General features: G+C 44.8%; 1 protein-coding gene across 4 annotated transcripts in view; it reads left to right on the top strand.

Annotated features, from left to right (window-relative positions):
* Window positions 1–4,768: 4,768 nt before the first annotated feature.
* SLC28A3 (solute carrier family 28 member 3) overlaps window positions 4,769–25,317 on the top strand; it is a 70,504-nt gene continuing 49,955 nt past the window's right edge. For 2 of the 4 annotated variants that reach the window (XM_050945776.1, XM_050945778.1), the window contains exons 1-2: window positions 4,769–4,912; window positions 22,370–22,453. In XM_050945776.1, coding sequence (XP_050801733.1) covers window positions 4,847–4,912; window positions 22,370–22,453 — 150 coding nt within the window. In that variant the 5' untranslated portion in view covers window positions 4,769–4,846. The remainder of the gene's footprint in view (window positions 4,913–22,369; window positions 22,454–25,317) is intronic. The other 2 variants (XM_050945777.1, XM_050945779.1) reach the window with 2 other exon arrangements.

Genomic DNA, 25,317 nt, shown 5'->3' on the forward strand with positions numbered 1-25,317 from the left:
GGAGTGTGAAGAGAAAACCGAGAGTGAGGCTACTGAGGTGGTGGGAGACACCCCGGAGTCCCAGGAGGCATGCAGCCAGAAGCTCTTCTCAAGCCAGGAGGAAGCTAGCCAGTCAGAGCAGCTGGAACTTGTTGGTGAAGAAGAAGCAGAGGAGCAGGTTCCCGGTAAGCAGCTTTTATTTTTAGGATGGAAATGTTTTGGGAGAGGAGGGTGGGGGTTATGGCTGCCTGCCTGCATGCATGCCTAGATGTGGAATAGCCCATTGATTTGGTCTATCACGTCGCAGTAATCGGCCTCTGTAATCTCTTCAAAAGTTTCAACCAGAGTGTGGGCAATGTGCTTGCGCAAGTTTATAGGGAGAGGCACTGCGGTCCTTTTCCCAGTCAGGCTAACGCGTCCGCGCCACTGTGCCGCGAGGGGTGGGGGGACCATTGCTGCACACAGGCAACCTGCATAGGGACCAGGGCGGAATCCACATTGCTGTAGAAGACCCTCCCGCTCTTCCCAGGTAACCCACAGCAGCGAGATATCTGGCAGGATAAAATCCTGTGGAAAATGTAGGGATAGTGTTCAGTGCAGGTCCCCCCCAGCTGCTCTCTGCTTTCCCCAATGCACAGAAACCCCAGTGAGCCCTGACTCAAGCAGCTCCCCTTCCCAGGTGAGTCACGGCAGAAACATGGCTTCCAGGAGTAACTGCTGTGGCAAATGTGGGAGTGGTGTTCAGTGCACTTTCCCCCTAGCTGCTCTCTACTTTCCCCAATGCACAGAAACCCCAGTGAGCCCTGACTCAAGCAGCTCCCCTTCCCAGGTGAGTCGCGGCAGAAACATGGCTTCATTAATCACTCATTCCCCATTACTCACCATGTGTTCGCTGCTGTGGCCTCTCTGTGCTATGTTTGCTATGTGTAAATGATGCTACAAATAGTCTACAAACTCCTTCACTGTGATTATAAACAATGCAGCCTCTGTAATAAATGTTTCTATTTCTGTTTTTTTTAAGTGTCCTTGAATCCTCCAGCCCTATCACAGCCTGCTGAAAGACTACAGAACTTGAGGAGGAAACCAAGAAAAAGCAAAGAAGATTTGGTGAAAGCAGTTATGAATCAGTATGCCAGAGAGTATAAGAGGCTGCAGGACTGGAGAGAGAAAATGCATCAGTGGAGGGAAACACAAAGCAGGAGAAAGGAATTGGCTTACAAGAAAAGCACAAAGCAGCTGATAATGCACCACTCCCAACAGTGCTGCAAATGCGGTAAATGTGGCCACACTGCAGCGCTGGTAGCTGTCAGTGTGGCCATACTGCAGTGCTTTCCCTACACAGCTGTACAAAGACAGCTGTAACTCCCAGCGCTGTACAACTGTAAGTGCAGCCATATCCCTAGTGTTTTGTTTGCTGTTTCTTGTGATTAGAGTTTTGTGGTTAATATAGTTTAGTCACATTGTGGCGGCAGCCTTGTTTTGAAGATTGGAACCTTTATTTGCTTGCCAGAATTCTCCATCTTTTACTACTTACATTTCTGTATCTGTTGCCCAAGAAGCATTGAAGATGGCTATCAGTTTCACCTCCAATAGCTGTAGGCTGCCCATTTATATCAACTGCCATCCTTTTCTCCTATTCAAAGGTAAATTTGTATATAAGCACAAAGCTCAGGCAGAAGGTTTATCCATTTAGCAGGACTTGCATTTTTCTTTACAATTGTCTATATGTCTATCGGGATTCACAAAGAAAGTTAGTTTTTTATAGTCAGTCTTTTCAAATAGCTTGATATCTTTCTCAGAGAGCTCTGAAAAAACCTCCCATCTGTTTTGGGGAATGGCTGTAAGGGAAGGATGTTAAATGCATGCTTTTCAACAATTGTTGTCCTCTGTAGAGCATTAATCTCTTGTTTTCTCTTGTAACTGTTGTGAATTGATGGCTATCCATTGTGTAACAGCATCTGACACCCTGCAATACTGTAAACACATACAGGATTTCATTTGCTCATTTTGTTTAATAAAAAGAGACAATGGAATGTTAGCTACACCCATGTGGTATGAAAGTACTGGGCTGAAAAAGGGAAGGGAATGGAGATTAGTGGTGCAGCTTTTCTCAAAGAGAAAAGTAGGCATGCAAATTGTCAATCCTCATTTGAAATTCCTGGACCATAGGTCTGAATCTGAGCTCACTGATAGCAGTTTTACACCATGTAACTCCACCGAATTCAGATTTCCCCAGACATAAGAAAGATGATTATGCAAGGAGTATACATTTCCCAAATAACTTTGGTATTTTAAAATTTATCTCCATTCCTGTAGAAAGCTTGATAAGGAAACACTACAAATAAAAAGCTGTAGGTTCTCTTTTTGATATTATTTTCTATTCGTTGGATCTAATTATGTATCAGTCTTTGTAAAGGTAAAATTCTTTGATTCTGTAGTCAATTCTCTTCACAATGGGTATAAATAGGCTAACTCACAGGACACTAATGGAAGTTACTTGTATATACGGAAGAGACAATGGGCCCTTCAATTCAGTAATCCCTCCAGTTCCCAAAAAGGAAACTAATAATTGTTTTTGAGACAGTCCCATTTAACGATGATCTGCATAGAAGAAATTTTTTTTTGACTTTGTGTCTTTATACTGGATAAAGAAGAGCTGAAGGGGCTGGTGGGGGTGGAGGCTGGTTGCTTGCTTCAGCAAGAAACACCTGGAATCTATTCTTATGTACACAAAGGTCCCTTGTTACCAGAATTGCCCATTACTTCTGGGTATGCTCATTTATTCGGGTTACTTTTCTGGGGAAGGGGATTCTGAAATTTTATCAATGTACTGCTTGTGTCACTTGTATTTTTATATGGAGCTTTACTCCTCCTTTCTGCAAGTCCCCTCCCAATGGAGCTATCCTGCAGGACCTAGGTTCCCTAGGGTTGGGTTTCTCCAGCCCCAAAACCGGATGAGCACACACTGACCCGCACATACATTAACAGAGCAAGTCTGAGCGGACTGGGTCAATCAGCACTGTCAAGCTGACCCCTTATATGCCCCTGGGCTCCATGGACTGGGTCAAGCAGCACTTTCAAGCTGTTACCCTTATGTGTCCCAGATTCACCATGTCCCTATCCCCACCTTCACAACACAATTGCACTGGCAGTAACCTACTTGATGAGCAAACCTCACAGTATTTTGGGCACTGCAGGAATCTTTAGCTTAGGTAAAAGAAGCGTTGCTGCAGAGTAAATGGGGGAAGCTAAAAACACAAAAGAATAAGGTTCAGCAAGAGAGAGAGAAGCAACCAGCTTAACCATACAAGTTATTTATTGCATACTAGTGATAACTACACAAGGAGCCTAAACCAACATAACCTACATTATTAAACGTTAATACCTACGGTAGAAAGGAAAACAGAAAGAGAGAGTGGGGGGTGGTCTCACCCACTCCATGAGGCTTGAACTGGTCGGGTTTCCCAGGTGATGGTGGTAGCTGAGGGTCCTGAGGGCTGGAGACAGGCAGAGTCCCCACCATAATCAGCCAGAAGAACATGGAGTTCCAGTGGAACTGATGCCTAGTTTGGATCTAAGCATCAGAACACTGACTGGAGGGTGAGTAGGGATTTTTGTAGAGAAAACACAATTGTTCAAGGGAGAACAATAGATTTGTTTAAAGGTAAGGCTGATAACTCAAGGGTTTTCTTTAGACTAGACAAAAGGAGCTGATCACTCTTAGTTATGGGTGGTGTTTTCTTCCAGGGAGCTCACAATGCAACTAGGCGGCTTCACTATTTGGATATCAATTAAGGATTCATTACTAGAATTGGTCTGATAATTGCTGAGCTGGGTGTGTGCAGACATAGGTTCATTAGCATCTGGAGCAGAGGTTCCCATGATGCAGTGCTTCCTTGCTTTTTCTGGTCCCAGAATTCAGTGCGGTTCTCTGCTCTCCATTCTGTATGTAAATTGAGATGTCTTTCTGTCCCATCTTTCATGCAGATGAGGTTAGGGGAGTCGTCTCTGCTCTCCATTCTGTATGCTAATGGAGATGTCTTAATCTTGTCACCCTTGTCAGGAGGGGTCTAGGTGTGTCTCCCAACGCCCTTCACTGCTCTCTGCAAGTTTTTTTTCCTCTGATGGGTTTTGGTTTAAGCAGAGGCTGGGGGAACGGGGTGTCTTTCATGAGTCAGGCTGGATACTGCACCCTGGTTCCCTAAGAACACAGAGGTGTCTGGTATCACCCTTTACACTACACTCTGGGAGGCAGTTGGCGTAAGTTGTCCTCTCAATTTGCAGGTACAACTACATTCACAGTGCATGCCACTTAAACGTGCAATTGCACACAACTGTACATTATCCCAGGGCCTGATCTTTTGAAAAGCAAGCCTTTTAATATCCTAGGTCTCTGGCTATTTTGACTATTTTTATTAATTATTTGTTTCAATAGCTGCAAACGGATATTTTCATAGATTTTGATTGACATTTTAAGACAAGCATCACAAAAGATTAAATGAGTGCTGCCTCTCAAAGATCTGGATGAGGAGGATTTTCTGTGCACTACATGCTTTCGGTGTGTGAGTGAACGAAAGCTATGTAAAAATACATGTTTTGCTTTTGGATCACTCAGGAAGGCAATCCCTTGTTGCATGCATGAATCCTTCTGTCATTTTAATAAGCTTGGAATTCTGCTTCACCCTGCCTTTATGTGCAGGGGGATGTTTCAAAAGAGCTAGAAGGTGGGGCCATGAAGTAACAGGATGGGAGTGGTCACAGGTAAACTGTAAGTAATAGAAACAGAATACTAGTTAGATTAACGAAGTGCTGCTGCCAGCCTGCCTTTTTAAACAAAGAGGTAGAAATCCCTATCCAAGTTACACACATGGAGCTGAAAGAAAATAGCAGTGCTCTTTCTGGGGTAGATGGATTCTATAATGCTTCATTTCAGGTAAGCCTGATTTTTGTAGGGGATTGGAAAGTAATTACTGGGCTTTTGGAATCTGCACGGAGAGAACAATTTCTTCTCTGCACCTACAAATATTTTACAGCACACTTGCAGACCTATCCTGCCAGTGTGCAAGGCTCTTAAATAAAGGGACTGACCAGAACTGGCACACTTACAGAGGCTCCATTTACTGCCTTCCTTTGTTACCCAGTGTGCTGGGATTGCTGAGAAGTCTCTTGTTCACATGCAGCCTTCTGAATTCAGTGTGTCACGTGTGCTCACAGATCTCACCACTGACTTTTCCCACTATCTTCTCTGTGCAGAGCCTCTCAGACTAAAATTGTATTCAGTTGTTACTAGGATTGTTAATTTACAGTGCCTGCTTTGATTTCAGCTGAAGGCATTGGAATTAGTCATTGCTGTGGTGTAAACAGCTGCCTCATCAAAGCAAGGAAAATTAATAGGAGAAAAGTATTAGACCCCCAAACCTTAACTTCTAATCAAAGAGCTGCCCTTGCCTTAAGAGAAACAGTCACACACATAATCACTCAGGGCAAATTTTGCTCCTTCACTAGATGCAGTGACTGCAAGAGCACATTCTGCTACAGGGAGGGATAAGGAGCAGGTAGGATTTACAGGGAGGGACATGGAGCCCAGCTTAGCAAAGGTTCCCTGCATATCCATGCACAGCAAGACATGAGTAGCAGGGCAGGGACAGGAGAAGAAGGAGCAGAGAGGCCAATGGATCCACCATCAGGCAGCATTGTCACCTAGAGTACTGGGGCACACGTGTGGGAGAGACTATGGTCCTGAAGCTGCTCTGTGCAGGACAGACTCCTTCCTCTCCTTCCACAACCCCCAAACCCACCTTGTTCCAAGCTCAGCAAGGGAGATCAGCAGGAAGGACAGTATTTGGCTTTTACTGTTGTGGGCCATGCACATATGCCAGTCACAGTTCACATAGGGCATCAAGCTCATATTACAGAGCATCCAGAATAATATGTTACTCCTTTTATACTCTGCATGCTAATGGAAACATTCACCCTAACCAGATATCAACTTTAGAGGTTTTTTTCCAAATAAAAATTTTTGCTGACTGAATTAAACCCAGCAATGGTATATAGTTATTACTAGTGCAGTGTCTTACAGTGAGCTCAGACAGAGAGAAACCTCAGTCATAGTGAAGTGAAATTACCTCAACACACAAAGGGCACATTGCAATTCTGGTGCTACAGCTAAATCACAAAACAAATTCAGACTTGGTATAAGAGGGTTCAAATTCTAGGAAATCAATGAAAGTGGAATGCACCTATGACCTGATCCAAGTGATTTCAGTGGTGCATACTCCAGATTATCATATCTGAATCTGACCAGTAGTGAAGTTTTTGCTGGAAGAAAACAAAAAGATTTCATTATATAGGGATCCTATTTGTAACACATTACTCATTCCCTCAAAGGACGAAAATCAGAAGATGATGTTTACCTTCCTGTGCACAAAAATAAATCACTTGACAGAGGCCAAGAAGAAAAATAGGATCGTCAGCTCCCCCTATTTCCTTCTGTCTGTTTCTCTTAAGCATAGAGTAGGCCCTTATTGTCTTCAAAGACATGATGTCTGGTAGTTTCTGTTGTACTGGTTGTATTATATTAAACAGCCAATAATTTCCCTGCTATACAATAAAAAGGTCAAAGTAGTCAGCAATTCTCCAGGCCATAACTATAATGGCATTGAGGAAAGTGATTAATTTAATTTAAATCCCTTTGAATCTGTTGTACCAAGCTATAAACAAACTCTCAGATGTGTATGAACTGTTTAATGATTAAACCACAAAATAACAGAAAATAAGACAGGGACAAGGTAAATCTGCTGCAGTAAGTTTGTTTTAAAAAGTAAATAAGACAGCTTTCAGTGGTGCTCAGTGGACTTTACTGGTAACTGGTTTGTGGTCAAAGGGTCATATCTGCATTTCCGTTCATCAGGCATGAAAGACAATTTGTCTTGCAATGTAGAGAGAGTGTACATTGACAGACAGGCTAGAACACAAGTAAAGAGAGCAATTTATTCTACTTATTATTTCTTACTTATTTTTATTATTTGTATAAATATTTGGGCTTTTTTCAGTTTCCATTTGGCTACAAATACTTAAATAATTCACAGAGCCCTAGATAATATAACAGCATTCTTACTGTACCACAGGGTATAACCTTTTCTATAGTACATTTGATGTCTTTAGCGGTTCCTGCTTTCAGCCCTTCTTAGGATCAACTTTTTCTCATTTGTGTTACATGGATCCCACTGGAGCTAGTTGTAGTAATGGCCCCAGTGCACCTCCTCTCCCAACTGCTTTGTGATGATACGTATGTCTAAGAAACTGCCGTCTTTGTCATATAAGCACTTTCCCCTCATCATTTACAGCTTCAGCTTCCAATAAGTGTCTCTAAAGAACAAGAGGAATGCCTGTGACTTGTACAACAGCCACTGCATCCCTTACAAATCCAAAAGTTACTACAGTTAAAACCATATCAGGGAACTGGCACCGTTTAGTGTATAAAAAATCATTTTGAAGTAGCAAAAGGAGTGATGAAGATTCATAAGTGTCAGCTGCTTACATGTATGGCTCACAACATATGTAGCTCCTCCTGCACTCCATCCCCCATAGCACACTCTTACCCCTGCAGTATAACACAAGATGGCCTCACTGCAACTATAAAACCTACATGCTAAATTCCTTGTTTAAATAGATACCTTATAGCTAGAACTCATGAATTAACACAAATCATTTTTGTCAATGTCTTCAGGCTTTTAACAGATGTATGCATTGGAAAATGTCACATAATTTAAGGAACATAAATCATTATTGTGTATGTTTAAGCATAGATAGCTGCTATGTATTTATTGAACAGAACGTTAGTGTTAGATGTTGAAATACCTGTGTCTCACCTGTCTGTCTCTCTCTTTCTCGCTCTCTCTCATATATATATCTCTACAATATACATAAGTAGTGTGGTACAGAAGTTATGCAATATTGTGTCATCTAACTTTGAATACTGTTAATGTCACACTTGTGAACACCTCATGGATTTGATGTCTGGACATCTGTGCAATGCTGTCATCTACTCAGGGCTGTGGCATTACAGCCACAATCTATTCAGTAACAAAATTCAGTTCCCACTTGTATAGCCATGAGGCTAACTTGGCTCATCATTCAAACACCCTAATTGGGTTGTTGTCTGAAGATTGCTCTAAGTCAGTGCTAAGACTCTGGGCTCTCATTATAACTGTGGATAATCAAGAAGTTTCAACTCCTCCTCCCCAGACCAATGGGAGGTGGTACCTAGTGAGGAGTTGTGACAAGGACTCCAATACACTCAAAACCACCTGACTTTTAAAGTAACCAGCAGACATAAAGTATAAATTAAGTTAAACACAGGTAGGCTGTGAATGTCACAGCAATGGGGATGTCAGGGGGTAGGCAGTCACTGCCAGGAGAGGAGAGCCCGAGACAAGCCAGAGGGCAAACCAGGAGTCAGGATCATATTTATGACTCTGACTTTTTTTTTTATTATGAGCAGCTTCAAGGATTGCTTCTTCTCTTTCTGCTTCAGTTCCTCTGGTTTTACTTCTCTGCCTGTCCAAAGTGTTGTCTGCTGTGACAGTGAGCAGCTCTCTATTGGTTTCTGTAAGCCAGGTTGTGCAACACACTTAGCCTGTCTGTCACATCATTCTTACTTGTCCACCCACTGTATCATGGATTTACAGCTGCCTTGTTCTGCACAGCTGATTTAAACCTTTAAAAATATCAAATGTACACAAGTGGGCTTAATTTACACTATTTGTGCACTTTCACTTTGAGCCCACTGAATTTAATTCTGCTGGCTCATCATCCATCTCTCTGTGCCATACATGGGAGTGCCATTTGCTTGAATTCAATACAATTTCTCTCTCTTTTTCAGTAACTTTGAACTCTTTCAGCATATGCTGCTAACAATTGATTTAAAAATCCCTAACTCACTATTCTTGGACCTCAGCATTACTGATCTGGAAAATTGTGTCTCAGGATAGAACATGCAGATTGATGCCTTTATAAATGATAGTGACATGCTAGTTAACAGAGAAGGCAGGATGAAGAACGAAGCCAGGATGAACAATGTGCTGCGGGATGGGGGGGGAATGGGATTTGGTGAATCACATAGAAGACATCTTCATTTGCAACTGGCTGAATGAATGAATGTCTGAAATGTTGAGAAGATGGACTTTACAGGTCAATTAAAAACCAAAGGCTCTGGATGTCCAGACAGAAAAAAGCATGAACAATTATGTACTTACATTTAAACATGCAACTATTCTAATTGTGCAAACAAATCAAATATTTCCACACAGTAAAAGCAAATAAGCATCATTTACGTCAATAGACACCAGATATGCATTGGGGTTCAAAGTTATCCTGACTAATCTCTAACAACAATATAACAGATCCTTCCTAAACAATCTGTAACCTCTAAGTAGTTACCTCTGTGCTCTGATGCCAGCCCATCTTTCATCATCATCATCTGGAAAAATTCTTGGATGTGTACTATGTCTAGACAGAATACTAAACACTGATAATGGAAACTTTGCTGGCTTTGTTTAACAGATTGCTGTGGAGTCACATCTAGACTATTCTTATTCAAAACTGGTGTGATAGAAGTGGAGGAAGTGCAAAAGAAGTGAACCAAATGGTTCCAAATTCAAAAGACATGGTTATGTAGAAAGACTATGGCAAATAGACCTGTCTTCTGAGACTAAGAGGATGTCATTTAGGCCTCATTTACACTGGCAAGTTTCTGCATAGTAAAGCAGCTTTCTGCGCTGTAACTTCTGAGGTGTACACACTGCCAAGCCACTTAGTGCGCAGAAACTGTGCAGTTGTAGTGCTCTTAAAAAAAAACCAAAACACACACATCCCACCAAGAGGCGTAGAGCTTTCTGCGCCGGGGCTACAGCGCTGCAGTGCCTGTCATAAACAGATAGTTAAGGGTTAATGTCTCTTTTACCTGTAAAGGGTTAACAAACAGGGAACCAAACACCTGACCAGAGGACCAATCAGGAAACAAGATACTTTCAAATCTTGGTGGAGGGAAGCCTTTGTTTGTGTTTGTTGGGTTTTGCTTTGTTCTCTCTGGGTCCTGGAAGGGACTAGACGTGCAACCAGGTTTCTTGCCAATCTCCCTGCTACAGTCTCTTATATATTCAGAATAGTGAGTATTTAGTAAAAAAGGCAGTTATAGTCTTTTGATTGTTTTCTGTATTTGCAAATGTGTATTTGGCTGGAAGTATTTTAAATTGTATTTCTGCTGGAGGAGGCTTTTTCTCCAGTTTCTATAAGCTGACAGACCCTGTAACTTTTACCATCTAAATTGCAGAGATAACTTTTACTTTTTTTTCTTTCTTTTTCTTAAAAGTTTTGTTTTTAAGACCTGTTTAATTTGTTCCCCTTGTTGAGGCTCAAGGGAATTGAGTCTGTACTTAACAGGGAAGGGAGGGGAGAAGGGGAAATCCCTTTGTTTAGATTCACGGAGCTTGAATCTGTCTCTTTCTCCAGGAGCCCAGGGAGGGAACACCTGGAGGGGAAGAGCAGGGGAGGGAAATGGTTTATTCCCCTGTGTTGTAAGACTCAAGGAATTTGGGTCTTGGGGTCCCCAGGGAAGGTTTTTGGGGGGACCAGAGTGACCCAAAACACTATATATTTTTGGGTGGTGACAGTGTATCAGATCTAAGCTGGTAACTAAGCTTAGGGGAATTCATGCTGGTACCCAACTTTTGGACTCTAAGGTTCAGATTGGCACCATGACAGTGCCAGTGTAGACACTGGCGATTACAGCGCTGGGATTGGTCTCTGGGAGTTGTCCCACAATGCCTGTTCTCACCTTTCTGGTCATTGGTTTGAACTCTACTGCCCTGCCCTCAGGTGACCAACCCTCATCCCCACCCCATACATTCCTTCGCAAATTTGAAAGTCCCCTTCCTGATTGCTCGGTGATGCGTGCAGTGGTTTCAGCGCATCTTTCCAGGTGGCCATGTCTGCTCCATGCACCAGGCGATCTGTTTGGAGTAATGCCGAGCTGCTAGACCTCATTGGCATTTGGGGAGAGAAAACTGTGCAGTCCCAGCTGTACTCCAGCCATAGGAATTATGATACCAGCAGACAGATTTCACGATGCATGATAGAAAGGGGCCATGACTGGGACACATTGCTGTGTAGGGTAAAAGTGAAGGAGCTGTGGAACACCTACCAAAAGGCGCAGGAGGCAAACCACCGCTGCAGTGCTGCGCCCATGAGCTGCCAGTTCTACAAGGAGCTGGACGTGATACTCCATGACAAACCCACCTCCACTGTGAAGGCCCCTGTGGATACTTCATTGGCTCACGTGCCAGTCAAGAGTGGACCAAGCCAGGAGGAGGAAATCTTGGACGAAGAGGGGGAGGAGGACCCAGAGGCAGAGGATGGCTCGGAGGCCAGAGATGCATGCATCCAGGAGCTCTTTTCTATCCCAGAGGAGCCTAGCCAGTCACAGCAGTCAGATCTTGGCGAAGCACAAACAGGAGAGGAGGCCTCTGGTAAGTGGATCTGAGTTGGGGAATTGCTGAAGCAATTTGTTGGGGGAAGGAAGGTTGCAGAAAGCAGGCTTGTCTCCCACGGCATGCCTATTCTGAACAACAGAACAGGCTGTTGATAGACTCCATCACTTCACAGGAATCTCCCTCAGAGATCTCCAGGAAACTCTCGTGAAGATACTGGGCAATCCGCTGCCGCAGGTTCCTCGGCAGAGCTGCTTTGTTTCTTGCCCCATTAACAGTAACTTTCCTGTGCCTCTGTGCCATCACAGTAGGGGGAGGGGGACCATTGCTGCACACAGGGGAGCCACATAGGGTTGAAGGCGGAAGCTACAGGCTTGAAGAAGACCGTCCCTCAATTTCTGTGGAAAGTAGTGAGATATCTGTCCCTGCCTGCAGGTATATGGGATCTTGGGGAGCAATTACCACATAGCTGGGGTTCCAATTAATTTCTTTATTAAAGGAAAAAAAAGGAAGTGGTGGGAATTTAATAATGAAATACGATGGGATGGGGTGTATAGGGTGTTTACAATAGACAACGATGGGGGGGGTTCTTCTTATTGAACAGTGTAGGGAGTTCTAATAGTGGGCTACAGCAAGTGGGGTTCAGCACAATGGGATACAGTACAGTCAATAAGCAACTCTAGATGCAGTGTGGAAATGCAAAGCGTACCCAAAAGAAATGCAAGATAAAATGGTAGCTTCTATATGAGTTAATAGCTAGATACACAATGTAACACAGTGGCATCAATGTAAATACAAAGTATATTAGAAAAGTGGAGGCAACCAATGGGGTGTTATAATTACAAGTTAAATGTGAGTTACAGTACAACAATACAATATCAATATAAAGGCTGGGTCAAGAAACAGGAGGGGGGGGAGTGAGTGATTAGTGATATGCAGACGAGCGGCTGGAAGCAGCGAGAGACTCTGAAGCCCTGCAGGGTGAGGACAACGGAGCAGTGTGATGGTGATCTTCGGTGGGGGAGGGGCAGCGGAGAAGTGTAAAGAAGGGCTAGAGAGAGGTTTAAGCAACAAGCGGACACCAAAAACAAAGGTAAAAAAAACAGCAAAGGGTTTGGGAAGTTTCACAGGGGGAGAAGCAGCAAGGGGTTTGGGGAGTTCGGAGAGAGTGCAGATGCGGGGGAAAAAGCAGCAAAGGGTTAGGGAAGTTTCACGGGGAGAAGCAGCAAGGGGTTTGGGAAGTTTGGAGGGTGATGCAGACGCGGGGGGGGAAGCAGCAAGGAGTTGGGAAGTTCGGAGGGAGTGCAGATGCGGGGGAAAAGCAGCAAAGGGTTATAACAGGGAGACACGGAGGAGCACACAGAGAGGGAGATTGGAGCTGGGGAAAAACAGACACGGGAAAGTTCAGGGAGAGATTGGGACAGCAGGAAGGCGAATTTAAGCAGCAAAAAACCTTATCTATCTTAACCAACGACTAGGCAAAACAACAAATATCACAATTCTAAGCAAAGCTATAACAAGCAACTATACGGAGCAACAAAACAGTAAACTATAAGAGGCAGTTGAAACTTACGAGCTCTACAATCTTAACAAACTATGACTTATTAAACTAAAAAAAACAAGACCTATGGTGCACCTTATGCTATGGGGAGGTTACAGAGGGCAGAGTGGTATGTGTCCAGGACCCAGCTCCCAAGGAAGCCAAGGGATGGTGGCTACAGCGGTGGATACAGCTGAAAGCAGAGAGCCCCAAGGCAACGCCCACAGGAGCAGAGCTTAGCAGCGGCACAAACTTATTTTTAGCGGCAAAGAGCCCTGGAGTTTAAGAGAGGTTTTAAGACACAGACCAAGGTTTAGCTTGAGTCTGTGTGCTGGGGAAACAGAGCCAGCAGCTAAAATAATAAAATAAAAGTATAGAAAGTTTTACAGAGGGATTCTTACCAGTCCCCAAGGCAGCAGCAAAGGCAGAAGCAGCAGCAACATCAGAAGAGGCAAGGAGGGCTCGGTACAGTTTCAATAATCAGGAGATCTCTCAGGTAGCAATTCGTTCTTTGTGGGGGGGGCATTCAAAAAACGGGGGTATGCTCAAAAATAAAACGAGAGCGGAGAAAGGACCCCCCAGAACCCCTGGCTGATCAGACCAGGCAGCAATGCAGGAACCTTTCTGAGGTGTGTTTCAAAAATGTCTGGTTTTAAAGGCAAACTTGGGCAGTTTCCCCGCCAGTAATCCTGATAGGCTCCCTCTGTCACAGGGGAGGGGGCACAGGGAAAAAAACTGAAGGTAAGCCCAGAGACATGCCTGGACATAGTCCTGTGCAATAGGTGACTCAAGAGCACATGAGGCCTATGACTCATGCCCAGGATCTTAAAAACACATTAGGTCTTGCAGCTCTGGACATTGCCTACCCTACACCAAGCCCAGGCTCAAGGAGGTGATAACAGGACTAACCCTTTGAACAGGGCAGTGGTCCCACTTAGCACGCAGCACAAGTGGCCATCCCTTTGAGAAGGGCAATGGCTCTTATTAAACAACTTAAGGGGCCCTCCCTTTGAGAATGGCAGTGGCCCTGGTAAACAACTTAACAGCCAGGGAAGGGCGGCCACAGGAGAACAGAAAACAAAATGGAGTCTGGGGACAGCTGTAAGAAACAAAATGGAATAGGGGATAGCTGTAACAGACAATATCTTCCATCCTGTGGAAAGTGTGAGGACAGGAATGATTATCAGGCCCCCCATATAGTGCTGGCTCTCCCCAAAAGCCATGTGCCCAGTGTACAGGAGGGTCTGGAAACAATGATTCACCCTGTCCCTGCGGCTGTGGGGGTCTTGTGGCTCATGTGTGTTTGCCTGAGGTCAGCAAGTTAGTGACAGGTGTGTGAGTACTGGCTGTGTTTTAAAGCACTGAATCAGTGTTTTCTGTGTTGCAAACATACTATTTCTGTAAAATGTTACATTTAAAATTCACAGAGATGATCCACATGCGCCTGGTGAACCACTGAGAAATACCCCTTGCAATTAATGTGCTAGGTGGTCTGGAGCCAGAATTGGAATGTGCATGCCGTCTATCACCCCTCAGCAATTAGGGAAGCCCATTTGTGCAAAGCCATCCACAATGTCACGCATGTTGCCCAGAGACATGGTCTTTCAGAGCAGGATGCGATTAATGGCCCTGCACATTTCCATCAACAAGAGTCCAACGGTCAACCTTCCCACTCTGAACTGGTTAGCGACCTATGGGTAGCAGTCTGGAGTAGCCAGTTTCCACATGCACTTCTCCAACAGGGCAGCTTTCATCCTCGTGACCTTGCGCCACAGGGCTGAGGCAAGCTCATCACACAGTCCTATGAATGTGGCTTTCCTCATGTGACAGTTCTGCAGCCGCTGCTCATCATCCCAGACGTGCATCAAGATGTGAACCCACCACTCAGTGCTTGTTTCCCGAGCCTGAATGCAGTGTTCCACTGTGGTCAGCACCTCCATGAAAGCCACAAGCCCATAGTGCACCGCTCCAAATAGTGCTGCAAGTGTGAACATGCTATTGCGCAAGCAGCTTTCAGTGTGAACACACAACAGTGGTTTTCCTCCCCCTTCGACTGGGATCTGAAGATAGACCTTTCCTAGTATCTGAAAGAAAAATGATGTTTGACTCTGGATGTATCAAGGCCACAAAAGCTGAACCAGGAGTCTCTTGTCATTATTTCTTTCCTCCCTCCTCTCTTCAAGGAGAAAAACCTCAGTCTGAAATCCATACAAAGAATTCTGGAAATATTCTTGCGGACACTGATTTTTATATAGCCTAAAGTATTCGTTTGTTTAACTTTAAGGAAAATATGTATAGCTGGGAAATATTTTGGTTATATCTAAGGTCACATTTCCACTTAAAAGGTGGAAACCTTAGATTGTTTATTCCTTAAATGCTTAAGATGCTATAACCTTCTTTTGTGATGTTCACTTGCAAATGGGTTCTATCTAAATTCAACCATGTAAGACAATTTACTGATACCAATTCTGTGTGAGTAGTAATATCTTTTATGTACTGATGTGGAATAAAGTAATCTTATAAATGATTACTAATATAAGAAGCCACTTGAGTATCAAATATTTATATTACTTGGGGAATTAATTAATTTTCAGGCAATGGTTAAACAACTTCCTGACCAAACTCAGTTTCACGACTGGGACATGAGTGATCTGACTTAGTGGTCAGAGAAGTCAGGAGCCAGGAGATGGGTTGGGTCTGGATACCAGGAGTCAAGAATCTGAGACAGGCCAAAGGCCAGACCAGGAGTCAGGTGTCAGCAGGGGTGAAAGTAAGCCGGTATGGGCTGGTACGATGTATTGATAAAAAGTGGCTGCCAGTACTGGCCCATACCCAGCTGACTTTAAACCACTGCTGCAGCAAAGGACCCTGCGGCAGTGCTTTAATGTCATTGTCCCTCCCCCTCCCCGCCCCCCTGTCTGCCGCTGTGGGGAGGGGAAGGAGCAGCAGCCCCGGGGCCAGCAATTTAGAAAGGCCCAGAGCTCTGGCCACTGGCCACTGCTGCTGCCATGGCAGCGGCCAGAGCCCTGGGCCCTTTAAATCACTGCTGGAACCCTGGGCGGCATGGGCCAGGCAGCATGGAAGGGATGGAGTGTGGAGCCAGCCCCCATATTGGTAAGTCTTTGGCTTTACTTTCACGCCTGGGTGTCCGGAGCCAGGCAGAGTCAGGTTACCAGGTGATCAGAGTCTGAGACAAGACAGAGGGCAGACTGGAAGTCAGGGTCAAGTAGCAGGCTGGTTCAGGATATCAGGAGGTCAAAGCCACGCAGCAGGATCAGGTAGTGTAGGGGAGGCAGTCCTATGCAGAGAACACTCCAGTTCCACAAATGACTTCCTGTTCCTCTGCTTGGTTTAAATAGAAGCAGGGAACCAGTCAGGAACCTTAGAGCTTTGCCAGTCAGATCCCAGGACTGGCATCCTCTGCTGAGCTGAGCTTTGAGTTCTAGTGACTGTTAACCGATCACTGGGAGGCAGGTCAGAACATACTGACTCCTGGAGAGTCCTGGGCTGACAGTTGAGACCTGTGGACCCTGATGCTCAGACGACAACCACCTTTCCAAAGGTTATTAAGAAGAGGTAATACCTTCTTTGATGACCACATAAATTTAAAGACTCTCTCTAAGAATCATTTACATTTAAAAGGACGTATTTTGAAAGCTCAAAGACTTCTGTATAGTAAACAGAAGCTTTTGGACTTTTTGAAAGGGAATTTCAACGTGTATTAAATCCTGATGGAACTAAAGGGGCATCTCTGAAAATGAGCTGAATAAAAGAAAGAGTTAAACTCTATCTGTAAAGATGTTCTGAAAATGTCATACCACAAAGACAAAAGTAATATGAAGTGAAGAAAATTTACAATTTTGCTGCATATGCTTTAGCAGATTACATATTCAGGAGCTGACCATCCCATAAAGGGGCCTGTGAAGAGGTGACAGCAACAGGTATTTGGATCCAGCCAAGCCTCTGAAAGAGGTGTGTATATAGTATCTTACTGACGCCTCAAGATAAATCCTTTTTTTGGCAGAACCATGAACAGCAATGAGCAAACAAACTTCCTACTGCTTTGTGTAGCTGCAGCCTGCAACTGGGCTGCTTTTGTTTCTGTCCCAACAGGAGGTGCAACTCAGGAAACCCAATACTGCATCTAGAGTACACACGGTGTGGCATCTCTACGTTTTCTGGAAGACTTACTCCGTAGCACAGTGTGGCTGCCACCTTTAGTGAGACTATGGAAAGAGAAGGGTATAAATCTATCTGAACTGAGATACCACTCAGCGCTCTCATTTTAGGCTGTTCATCTCATCTCAGCCATGCAAGTAAACAGAATCAAGATGACAAAGAACAGACAAGCCACAACACAGCATTGTTAAGAAGCGACCTTCCAGTCCAGCACTACTTCTGCAATGTGATGACATCAACATCGTTGGTGACTTAATGTTTCCAAAAGCACTGCCAACAGACTAGACTTAAATAATTCCTGTAATAATTTTCATATTGAAATGCTACTGTAATTTAAAGTACCAACAACTTCTGTTAAACACCAGATTGTTTAGACTATGTACTCCTGAAGAAGAGATATAAAGTAACCTCAGGGAAAAGAGAGAAATATTGGGACTTATTTGAATTTAAGATTCTTAGCATTCATATATTTGCCAGTATCAAGATCCTTAAAGCAATTGGATGATTTCATAAGAAATATTGCTATTTCAGTTGAGTAACTCTTAAATGGCTTCTTTTAAATAACTGAGTGAAATATTTACTTCAGGTCATAGGACTTAGGGCTTGTCTACGCTTACCGGGGAATCCACACATAGTGATCGATGCATCGGCAGTCAATTTAGCAGATCTAGTGAAGTCCCACTAAATCAACCGCAGATTGCTTTCCCGTCATCTCCTGTACTCCACCGAATTGAGAAGAGTAAGCGGAGTTGACGGGTGTAATGGTGTAGGACTCACCTTGTGGCACCTCCTGCTGGTTGTCCTGGGGATTAGCTCACCAGCCATCGGAGCGCCCTCTGCAGGCCAGTGTCTCACGACCGCTGGGCCCCCATGTCCCTCCCGGACCACAGTGCCCCTTTCCACTGAGGTGCTGCCCCCCGGCAGTAACCCCACCATCTCTGGGTCTCCCTCTTCCATGGGAATCCCCACCCACTTTCCCACATCACCTCAATTGTAGGCTACTGCCAGTCACCAACTAGCCCCCGCTCACTGGAGCCAACTGCAGTATAAGCCACTCATCACTGGCAAGGTTGGGTTTGGACCTGCTGCCTCTACCTAGCCTTGGGCTGTCCCCTGCAACCCCAGTACCTGTTTGGCCTTATACTAGGCCACAGCCTACAGGGTTCCCAGGCTGGAGCTCCCCAGCTCCCGTAGCCTTCCCCCAGCCCTGCTTCACTCAGGTACCCTGCCTCTAGCTCCCTGCCGCCAGGCCCATCTCCCTCTACAGCTAGAGGAAACGGTCTTTGCTCCTGGCCCACTGCCCTCTTATAAGGGCCAGCTGAGCCCTGATTGGGACGTGACCACAGCTGAGGCTGCTTCCCAATCAGCCTGGGCTGCTTGCCCCCTGCCACAGCCCTCTCCCAGGGCTGATTTCAACCCTTTAGAGCAGGAGCAGGTGACCACCCCACTACACACACCCCACCTCAAGATCCCCTCCACCAGGGGGCAGGGGGGTTCTTTTAAAGTTGCGCAATACTCCCCTATAACGTTGTTTGGCAGCTGCCTGCTTTGTCCACTGCTTGCAGGAAGAGCAGCCCATTGCAGTTAGCTGGTGGGGGCTTGGAACCAGGGTGGGCCAGCAGCCCCGCTACCAGCTCCCTGCTCCCCTAAGTTTCCTGTGTGGCAGCCACCCAGCAGGCTATCAGTTGCTGGGCACTTCAGGTGTCCCTCCCCACACTGCCATGTGCTGCTCCTGCCCTCTGCCTTGGAGCTGCTCCCAGGAGCCTCCTGCTTGCTGTGCACAGGGGCAAGGGGGGGAGGGAGACAGAGGGGTGCTGATGTCAGGGTGTCCTCCTCCTCCGCTCCTGCCCCCTGCTTCTGTACTCCATCTCCACAGAGCAGGGGGGGACACTACAGGGCTAAGGATGGAGGGAGCTTGCTGGCAGCAGCTGCTGTCTCAACTTGCTGATCTACTTAAAAAGGCAGCATACTTAGAGTGGGGTCAGTGGACTTAAAGGGGAAATGTGCGTGTCTCTCTCTCTCTCTCTCTCTCTCTCTCTCTCTCTCTCACACACACACACACACACACACGGTATGTGTCTCTGTCTCTCTCACTCACACACACATGCACACTCGCTGGCAGTTTGGAAAGTGGAGGAAGTGGTGCACTCCAGTGGGATTGCGTGGGTTCATCAGCGTGGGTTCAGTTTCCGCACAGAATGTTTGCAGCCACGGCCATGCGTTTATTGTGTCTCCTCCCTCCATTTGTGCTGCCTTGTAGAGTGTGAGACTACATTAACAACAATGTGTTAACCCCTGAGGGCTCAGCCAAGTGCTAGTTCATCATTTAGCACAAGGCATTCCCTGGGAAATATACCACCCTCTTCCATCCTCTGACTCCACCACCTCAACCAAGCTTCACAATCATCATTGCTGTGTACAGTATTAAACTGTTTGTTTAAAACTTATACTGTGTGCACACGGTGTGTGTATATACATATATATATCTTTTTTCCCTTGGAACCTAACCACTCCATTTACATTAATTCTTCTGGGGAAATTGGATTCGCTTAACATCATTTTGGTTATAGTAGAATTTTTCAGGAACATAACTACAATGTTAAGCAGGGAGTTACTGTAGATCTAAGGGTATGTCTACACTATAGGATTATTCCGATTTTACATAAACCGGTTTTGTAAAACAGATTGTATAAAGTCGAGTGCACGCAGCCACACCAAGCACATTAATTCAGCGGTGTGCGTCCATGTACCAAAGCTAGCGTTGATTTCCGGAGCATTGCACTGTGGGTAGCTATCCTGTAGCTATCCCATAGTTCCCACAGTCGCCCCCGCCCATTGGAATTCTGGGTTGAGATCCCAATGCAAAAACAGTGTCGCGGGTGATTCTGGGTAAATGTCGTCACTCAATCCTTCCTCCGTGAAAGCAATGGCAGACAATCATTTCGCACCCTTTTTCTCTGGATTGCACTGGCAGACGCCATAGCATGGCAACCATGGAGCCCATTTTGCCTTTTGTCACTGTCACTGTATGTGTACTAGATGCTGCTGACAGACGCAGTACTGCAGTGCTACACAGCAGCTTTCATTTGCCTTTGCAAGGTAGCAGAGACGGTTACCATCCCTATTGCACCGTCTGCCATGCCATTGTAAATTGGCGATGAGGTGACGGTTATCAGTCGTTCTGTACCGTCTGCTACTGTCATGGGTGCTCCTGGCTGGCCTCGCTGAGGTCGGCTGGAGGTGCATGGACAAAAATTGGAATGACTGCCTGGGTCATTCCCTTCTTTATGTTTTGTCTAAAAATAGAGTCAGTCCTGCCTAGAATATGGGGCAAGCATACTAGAGAACCAGAGAGCACAGCCACTCCATGTCAGAGCCCCAGAGATCCCGCAGAAATGATGAGCTGCATGCCATTCTAGGGGGTGCCCCTGCAACAACCCCACCCGTTGCTTCCCTCCTCCCCCAACCCTCCTGGGCTACTGTGGCAGTGTCCCCCCATTTGTGTGATGAAGTAATAAAGAATGCAGGAATAAGAAACACTGAATTTTTTCGTGAAATAAAATGAGGGGGAGGAAGCCTCCAGCTACTATGATAGTCCAGGCAGGACATTAAAGGGTGACGGAGGAGAGAAACCCAGCCTCCCGCTGCTATGATAGTCCAGGCAGTAGAGAATCGTTTCTTTAGACATGAAAGGCGGGGGGGGGAGGGGCTGATGGAGCTCAACCTCCAGTTGCTATGATGAAGACGGTTACCAGCCATTCTGTACCATCTGCCAGGAATGACTAGGAGTCATTCCCATTTTTACCCAGGCGCCCCCGGCCGACCTCACCGAGGCCAGCCAGGAGCACTCAAGGGGTGATGATGATGATGGATAGCCGTCATTGTACCATCTGCCACCAGGAAGGGGATGGTAGTGTTCAGCGCTGCAGCACCCCGTCTACTAGCAGCATGCAGTAGACATAGGGTGACATTGAAAAAAGAAACTTTTTTTTCCCTTTTCTTTCGGGGGGAAAGTGTGTAAATTGATGACATATACCCTGTAACACTCAGGAAAATGTTTTTGACCCTTCAGGCATTGGGAGACTGAGGGGACTGTGGGATAGCTGGAGTCCTCAGTCCCCCCTCCCTCCTTCCATGAGCGTCAATTTGATTCTTTGGCTTTCCGTTATGCTTGTCACGCAGCACTGTGCTGAGTCCCTGCTGTGGCCTCTGTCTATCATAGCCTGGAGATTTTTTCAAATGCTTTGTCATTTCGTCTTCTGTAACGGAGCTCTGATAGAACAGATTTGTCTCCCCATACAGCAATCAGATCCAGTATCTCCCGTACAGTCCATGCTGGAGCTCTTTTTGGATTTGGGACTGCATCGCCACCCGTGCTGATCAGAGTTCCATGCTGGGTAAACAGGAAATGAAATTCAAAAGTTTGCAGGGCTTTTCCTATCTACCTGGCCACTGCATCCGAGTTCAGATTGCTTTCCAGAGCGGTCACAATGGTGCACTGTGGGATACCACCCGGAGGCCAATACCATAGATTTGTGGCCACACTAATCCTAATCCAACATGGCAGTTCCGATTTCAGCGCTACTTCTCTCATCGGGGAGGAGTACAGAAATCGGTTTAAAGAGCCCTTTATATCGATATAAAGGGCCTCATTGTGTGGACAGGTGCAGGGTTAAATCGGTTTAATGCTGCTAAATTCGGTTTAAACGCATAGTGTAGACCAGGCCTAAGATACATCAACTTGAGTTACGCTGTTCACATAACTCAAATTTCATAGCTTAGATTGATCTTTCCCTGTAGTGCAGATAAGGCCTTAGTTAAGACAACTTACCTCTGTCCATCCATGATTCACCAACCCTTAAATGAAATTCCCTCACCCATCTATAAACTGTTTTTTATTATCTATCATACACTTAGATTGGACTCACTGCTGATGGGGGAATAATATACTTTGGTCTTAACCTATCTAGAGAACAGCACCCCTTTCTCCTCCATTCTCCCCTTGAGTTTTGCGTGCAGATCAGTATCTGAGCACAGAGCAACTCTGTACTTTTTCTGTCTTGCTAAAGTAAAGCGCAGAAGCATGATTGTCACAACTGGAGTCAACTATTCCTACATTAAAGAAAGAAGTTTGATTCTGGTTTTGAACTAACGTCTTGTTTACAATTTTGATATTTCTCAGAATGACTCTGAAGATGATGTTATAAATGAAGAGGGGTTAAGAAGCAGGAATTTACAAAACAGGGATGCTGTACATAGTAACCCAGTAAGTTTTTGTTTTTCTTCAAATTAAATAATATCCAGTCACTAGAGTAACCATGTTTACACTCAGAATGAACCAGAAACATAGTAGGGTTGGTAATACTGTCAAGGCAGAAAATAAATATGCACTTGTTATAGTACATCCAGGAATAAAATGAATAACTGAATTAGAACTGAAATCAGTGAGCCAGTCCTGTTCTTAGAAATCTATCAAAACAGCTCTATCCAAAATGTACATGGGGCATAGTAATGCTGGTCATGATGAGTACTAAAGGTAGAGAGCTGACATATGGTATGTCTGCACTTTGAGTTGTAAATGTAATTTCCAGCTTGAAGAGACATTGCTAGCTCTGAACGAGCTAGGAAGCTAAAAACAGCAGTGTAACCATAGCAGTGGAACAGGCTAGCCATGTCAAGTATATGCCTAGCTTCTTGGATGGGTACAAACTCAGGTGGGTAGCCCCTCCTGCTGCTTTTTCACCTCTGTCGCTACACTGCCATTTTTAGCTTCCCAGCTCGATCAGCTCTAGTAAGGGTATACCTTTTAAATCTGGAAATTACACCTGCAGCTCAATTTGCTGATATACCTGCAGAGGTAGTGGTGACAGTTTTCCACAGAAAGTATTATAAATAGTCTAAAGAGCAATGGAGCTCTTCCACATTCAAATCTATGTAACTGAGAGTAGAATGTGGTCCTTTATGGTAAATTCTTTGCTACTATGAGGCCCCTGATCTTTTTTTCTCTGTCTTTATCAAAAGAGTTGTTATGGGTTTTATTTAACTTATTAATCTAAAACCTCATGGGCAGATTCTATACTGTAAACATTTTTGACCATAAGCAAATGGAATTCCACTTTCCAGAATCCACTGACACTGAAAGAAGTATTTTCTTCCTCGTAGGTTTTGCTGTTTTTTAGAAAACCACAGTGAAAATGTTAGTCTGGCTCACCAACACTTGTAGTGAGGCTATTTTTCAGACTGGATATAAAATGAAACCCTTTCTCTCTGATTTGAGCACATACTTGGTTTTGCGCTGTAATTACCCATCCACTAGATGGCCCAAATCCCAGGGCAAGAGTAAATAAGAGGCAACATTCAATGGTCAAAGGGTGACAGAAATGCTATACAGATGGTTTTACATCAAATGTTTCTATTTCATTTTCTTTGGCTGTATGACTTGGCTCACCACATCTGGAGTACTGTGTCCAGTTTTGGGACCCCCACTACAGAAAGGATGTCGACAAATTGGAGAGAGTCCAGCAGAGGACAACGAAAATGATCAGAGTGCTGGGGCATACGATTTACATGGAGATGCTGAGGGAACTGGGCTTTTTTAGTCTGCAGAAGAGAAGAGTGAGGGGGGATTTGATAGCACCCTTCAACCACCTGAAGGGGGGTTCCAAAGAGGATGGAGCTAGGCTGTTCTCAGTGGTGGCAGATGACAGACAAAGGAGCAATGATCTCAAGTTGCAGTGGGGGAGGTCTAAATTGGATATTAGGAAACACTATTTCACTAGGAGGGTAGTGAAGCACTGGAATGCATTACCTAAGGAGGTGGTGGAATCTCCATCCTTACAGGTTTTTAAGGCCTGGCTTGACAAAGGCGTGGCTGGGATGAGTTAGTTGGTGTTGGTCCTGCTTTGAGCAGGGAGTTGACCTCCTGAGGTCTCGTTCAACCCTAATCTTCTATGGTCCTATGTGGTGAGTCACTAGAGTTAGTCAAAAAATGTTGAAATTCAAAAGTTTTCGTTCCTTCCTTTACCTTCGAAAGGTCAGACAATTCCAGAACTTGATCTTAGGGCTTGTCTGCATGGTGAAGTTAGTGCACAGCAAAGATTTCATCAATATTTTCACAAAAAAATCTTCATATTCCAAGCAGCTCCATTAGATGCTTTAGTTAATATATTTGCCTATATTGAAGTCTTGCCCAGTGACTGAGTTTGGTGGCAAGAGGCCTACAAGCAGTGGTAACAAGTTTTTCATTTGCTGCCCTTAAATGCAAGGAATAAGGTGTGAGTGTGCAAGGCCAACATTTTTTAGACTTCATCCAGGGAAAGAAAAAGAGTTAATTCATCACTAGCTACTCTGATTGCCTACAACGGTTCTGCTCTTCCACTGGTGACATGTTACGCCAGGTTCTGATCTTTGTTGCAGCACTGTAAATCTGGAATCCTTCTAGTTACTCCTAAAATACATGGGTCAAGATGAGATCAGAATCTGGCCTACTGTGTTTGTGGTGGGCCCCAAAATACTATTTTTTGGAAGTAAATCCAATCGCTTGGAGAAATATGTGGTAAATGCTCACTAGCAAAACTTCAACAGTCTGTACCACACTCCAGCAGCTCATACGCTACAGTAATTTCTAGCAGTGCTGGGAAGGTTATGGCGGAGGTCCTCAGTTAAAATACTGTAGACTTAAAAGGGCACAGCAGTGTGGGACCCCTAACAAATGTTTTCAGACACGAGTCTGAAAGCCAAAAAAATCAAATTCTATTCCAAGTTCATATTTTTTAAATATTTTAACTCAATAGACATAGATTCAGAGATATTTAAAGAAATTGCTAACATATAATCCAGTGGGGGTCGGGGAGGGTGTTACCATTCCGCCTCTGTGCCAATCCCCTGAAGATATGAATTGTTACAGACCACAGCTACAGAGCTATAGCTCAAGCTGCAGTAGTTCATGCTTTTAATTCTGGAGGTCACCCAACACATTCAGTCCCTGGTGTGTCAGCCAAGAAAGCCAGTGTCACATGAGACAATTGCAACTGCTTCTGAGGCAAATTATAATTATTTTCAAAACCTTAACTATTCAGTACCTTTGTTATAGTCTACTTTCAATAGGAGAGGGGAACAAAAGAAACCCAC

This window comes from Gopherus flavomarginatus, chromosome 3, assembly GCF_025201925.1.
Source record: "Gopherus flavomarginatus isolate rGopFla2 chromosome 3, rGopFla2.mat.asm, whole genome shotgun sequence".
In the NCBI taxonomy this organism is placed as follows: Eukaryota; Metazoa; Chordata; order Testudines; family Testudinidae; genus Gopherus; species Gopherus flavomarginatus.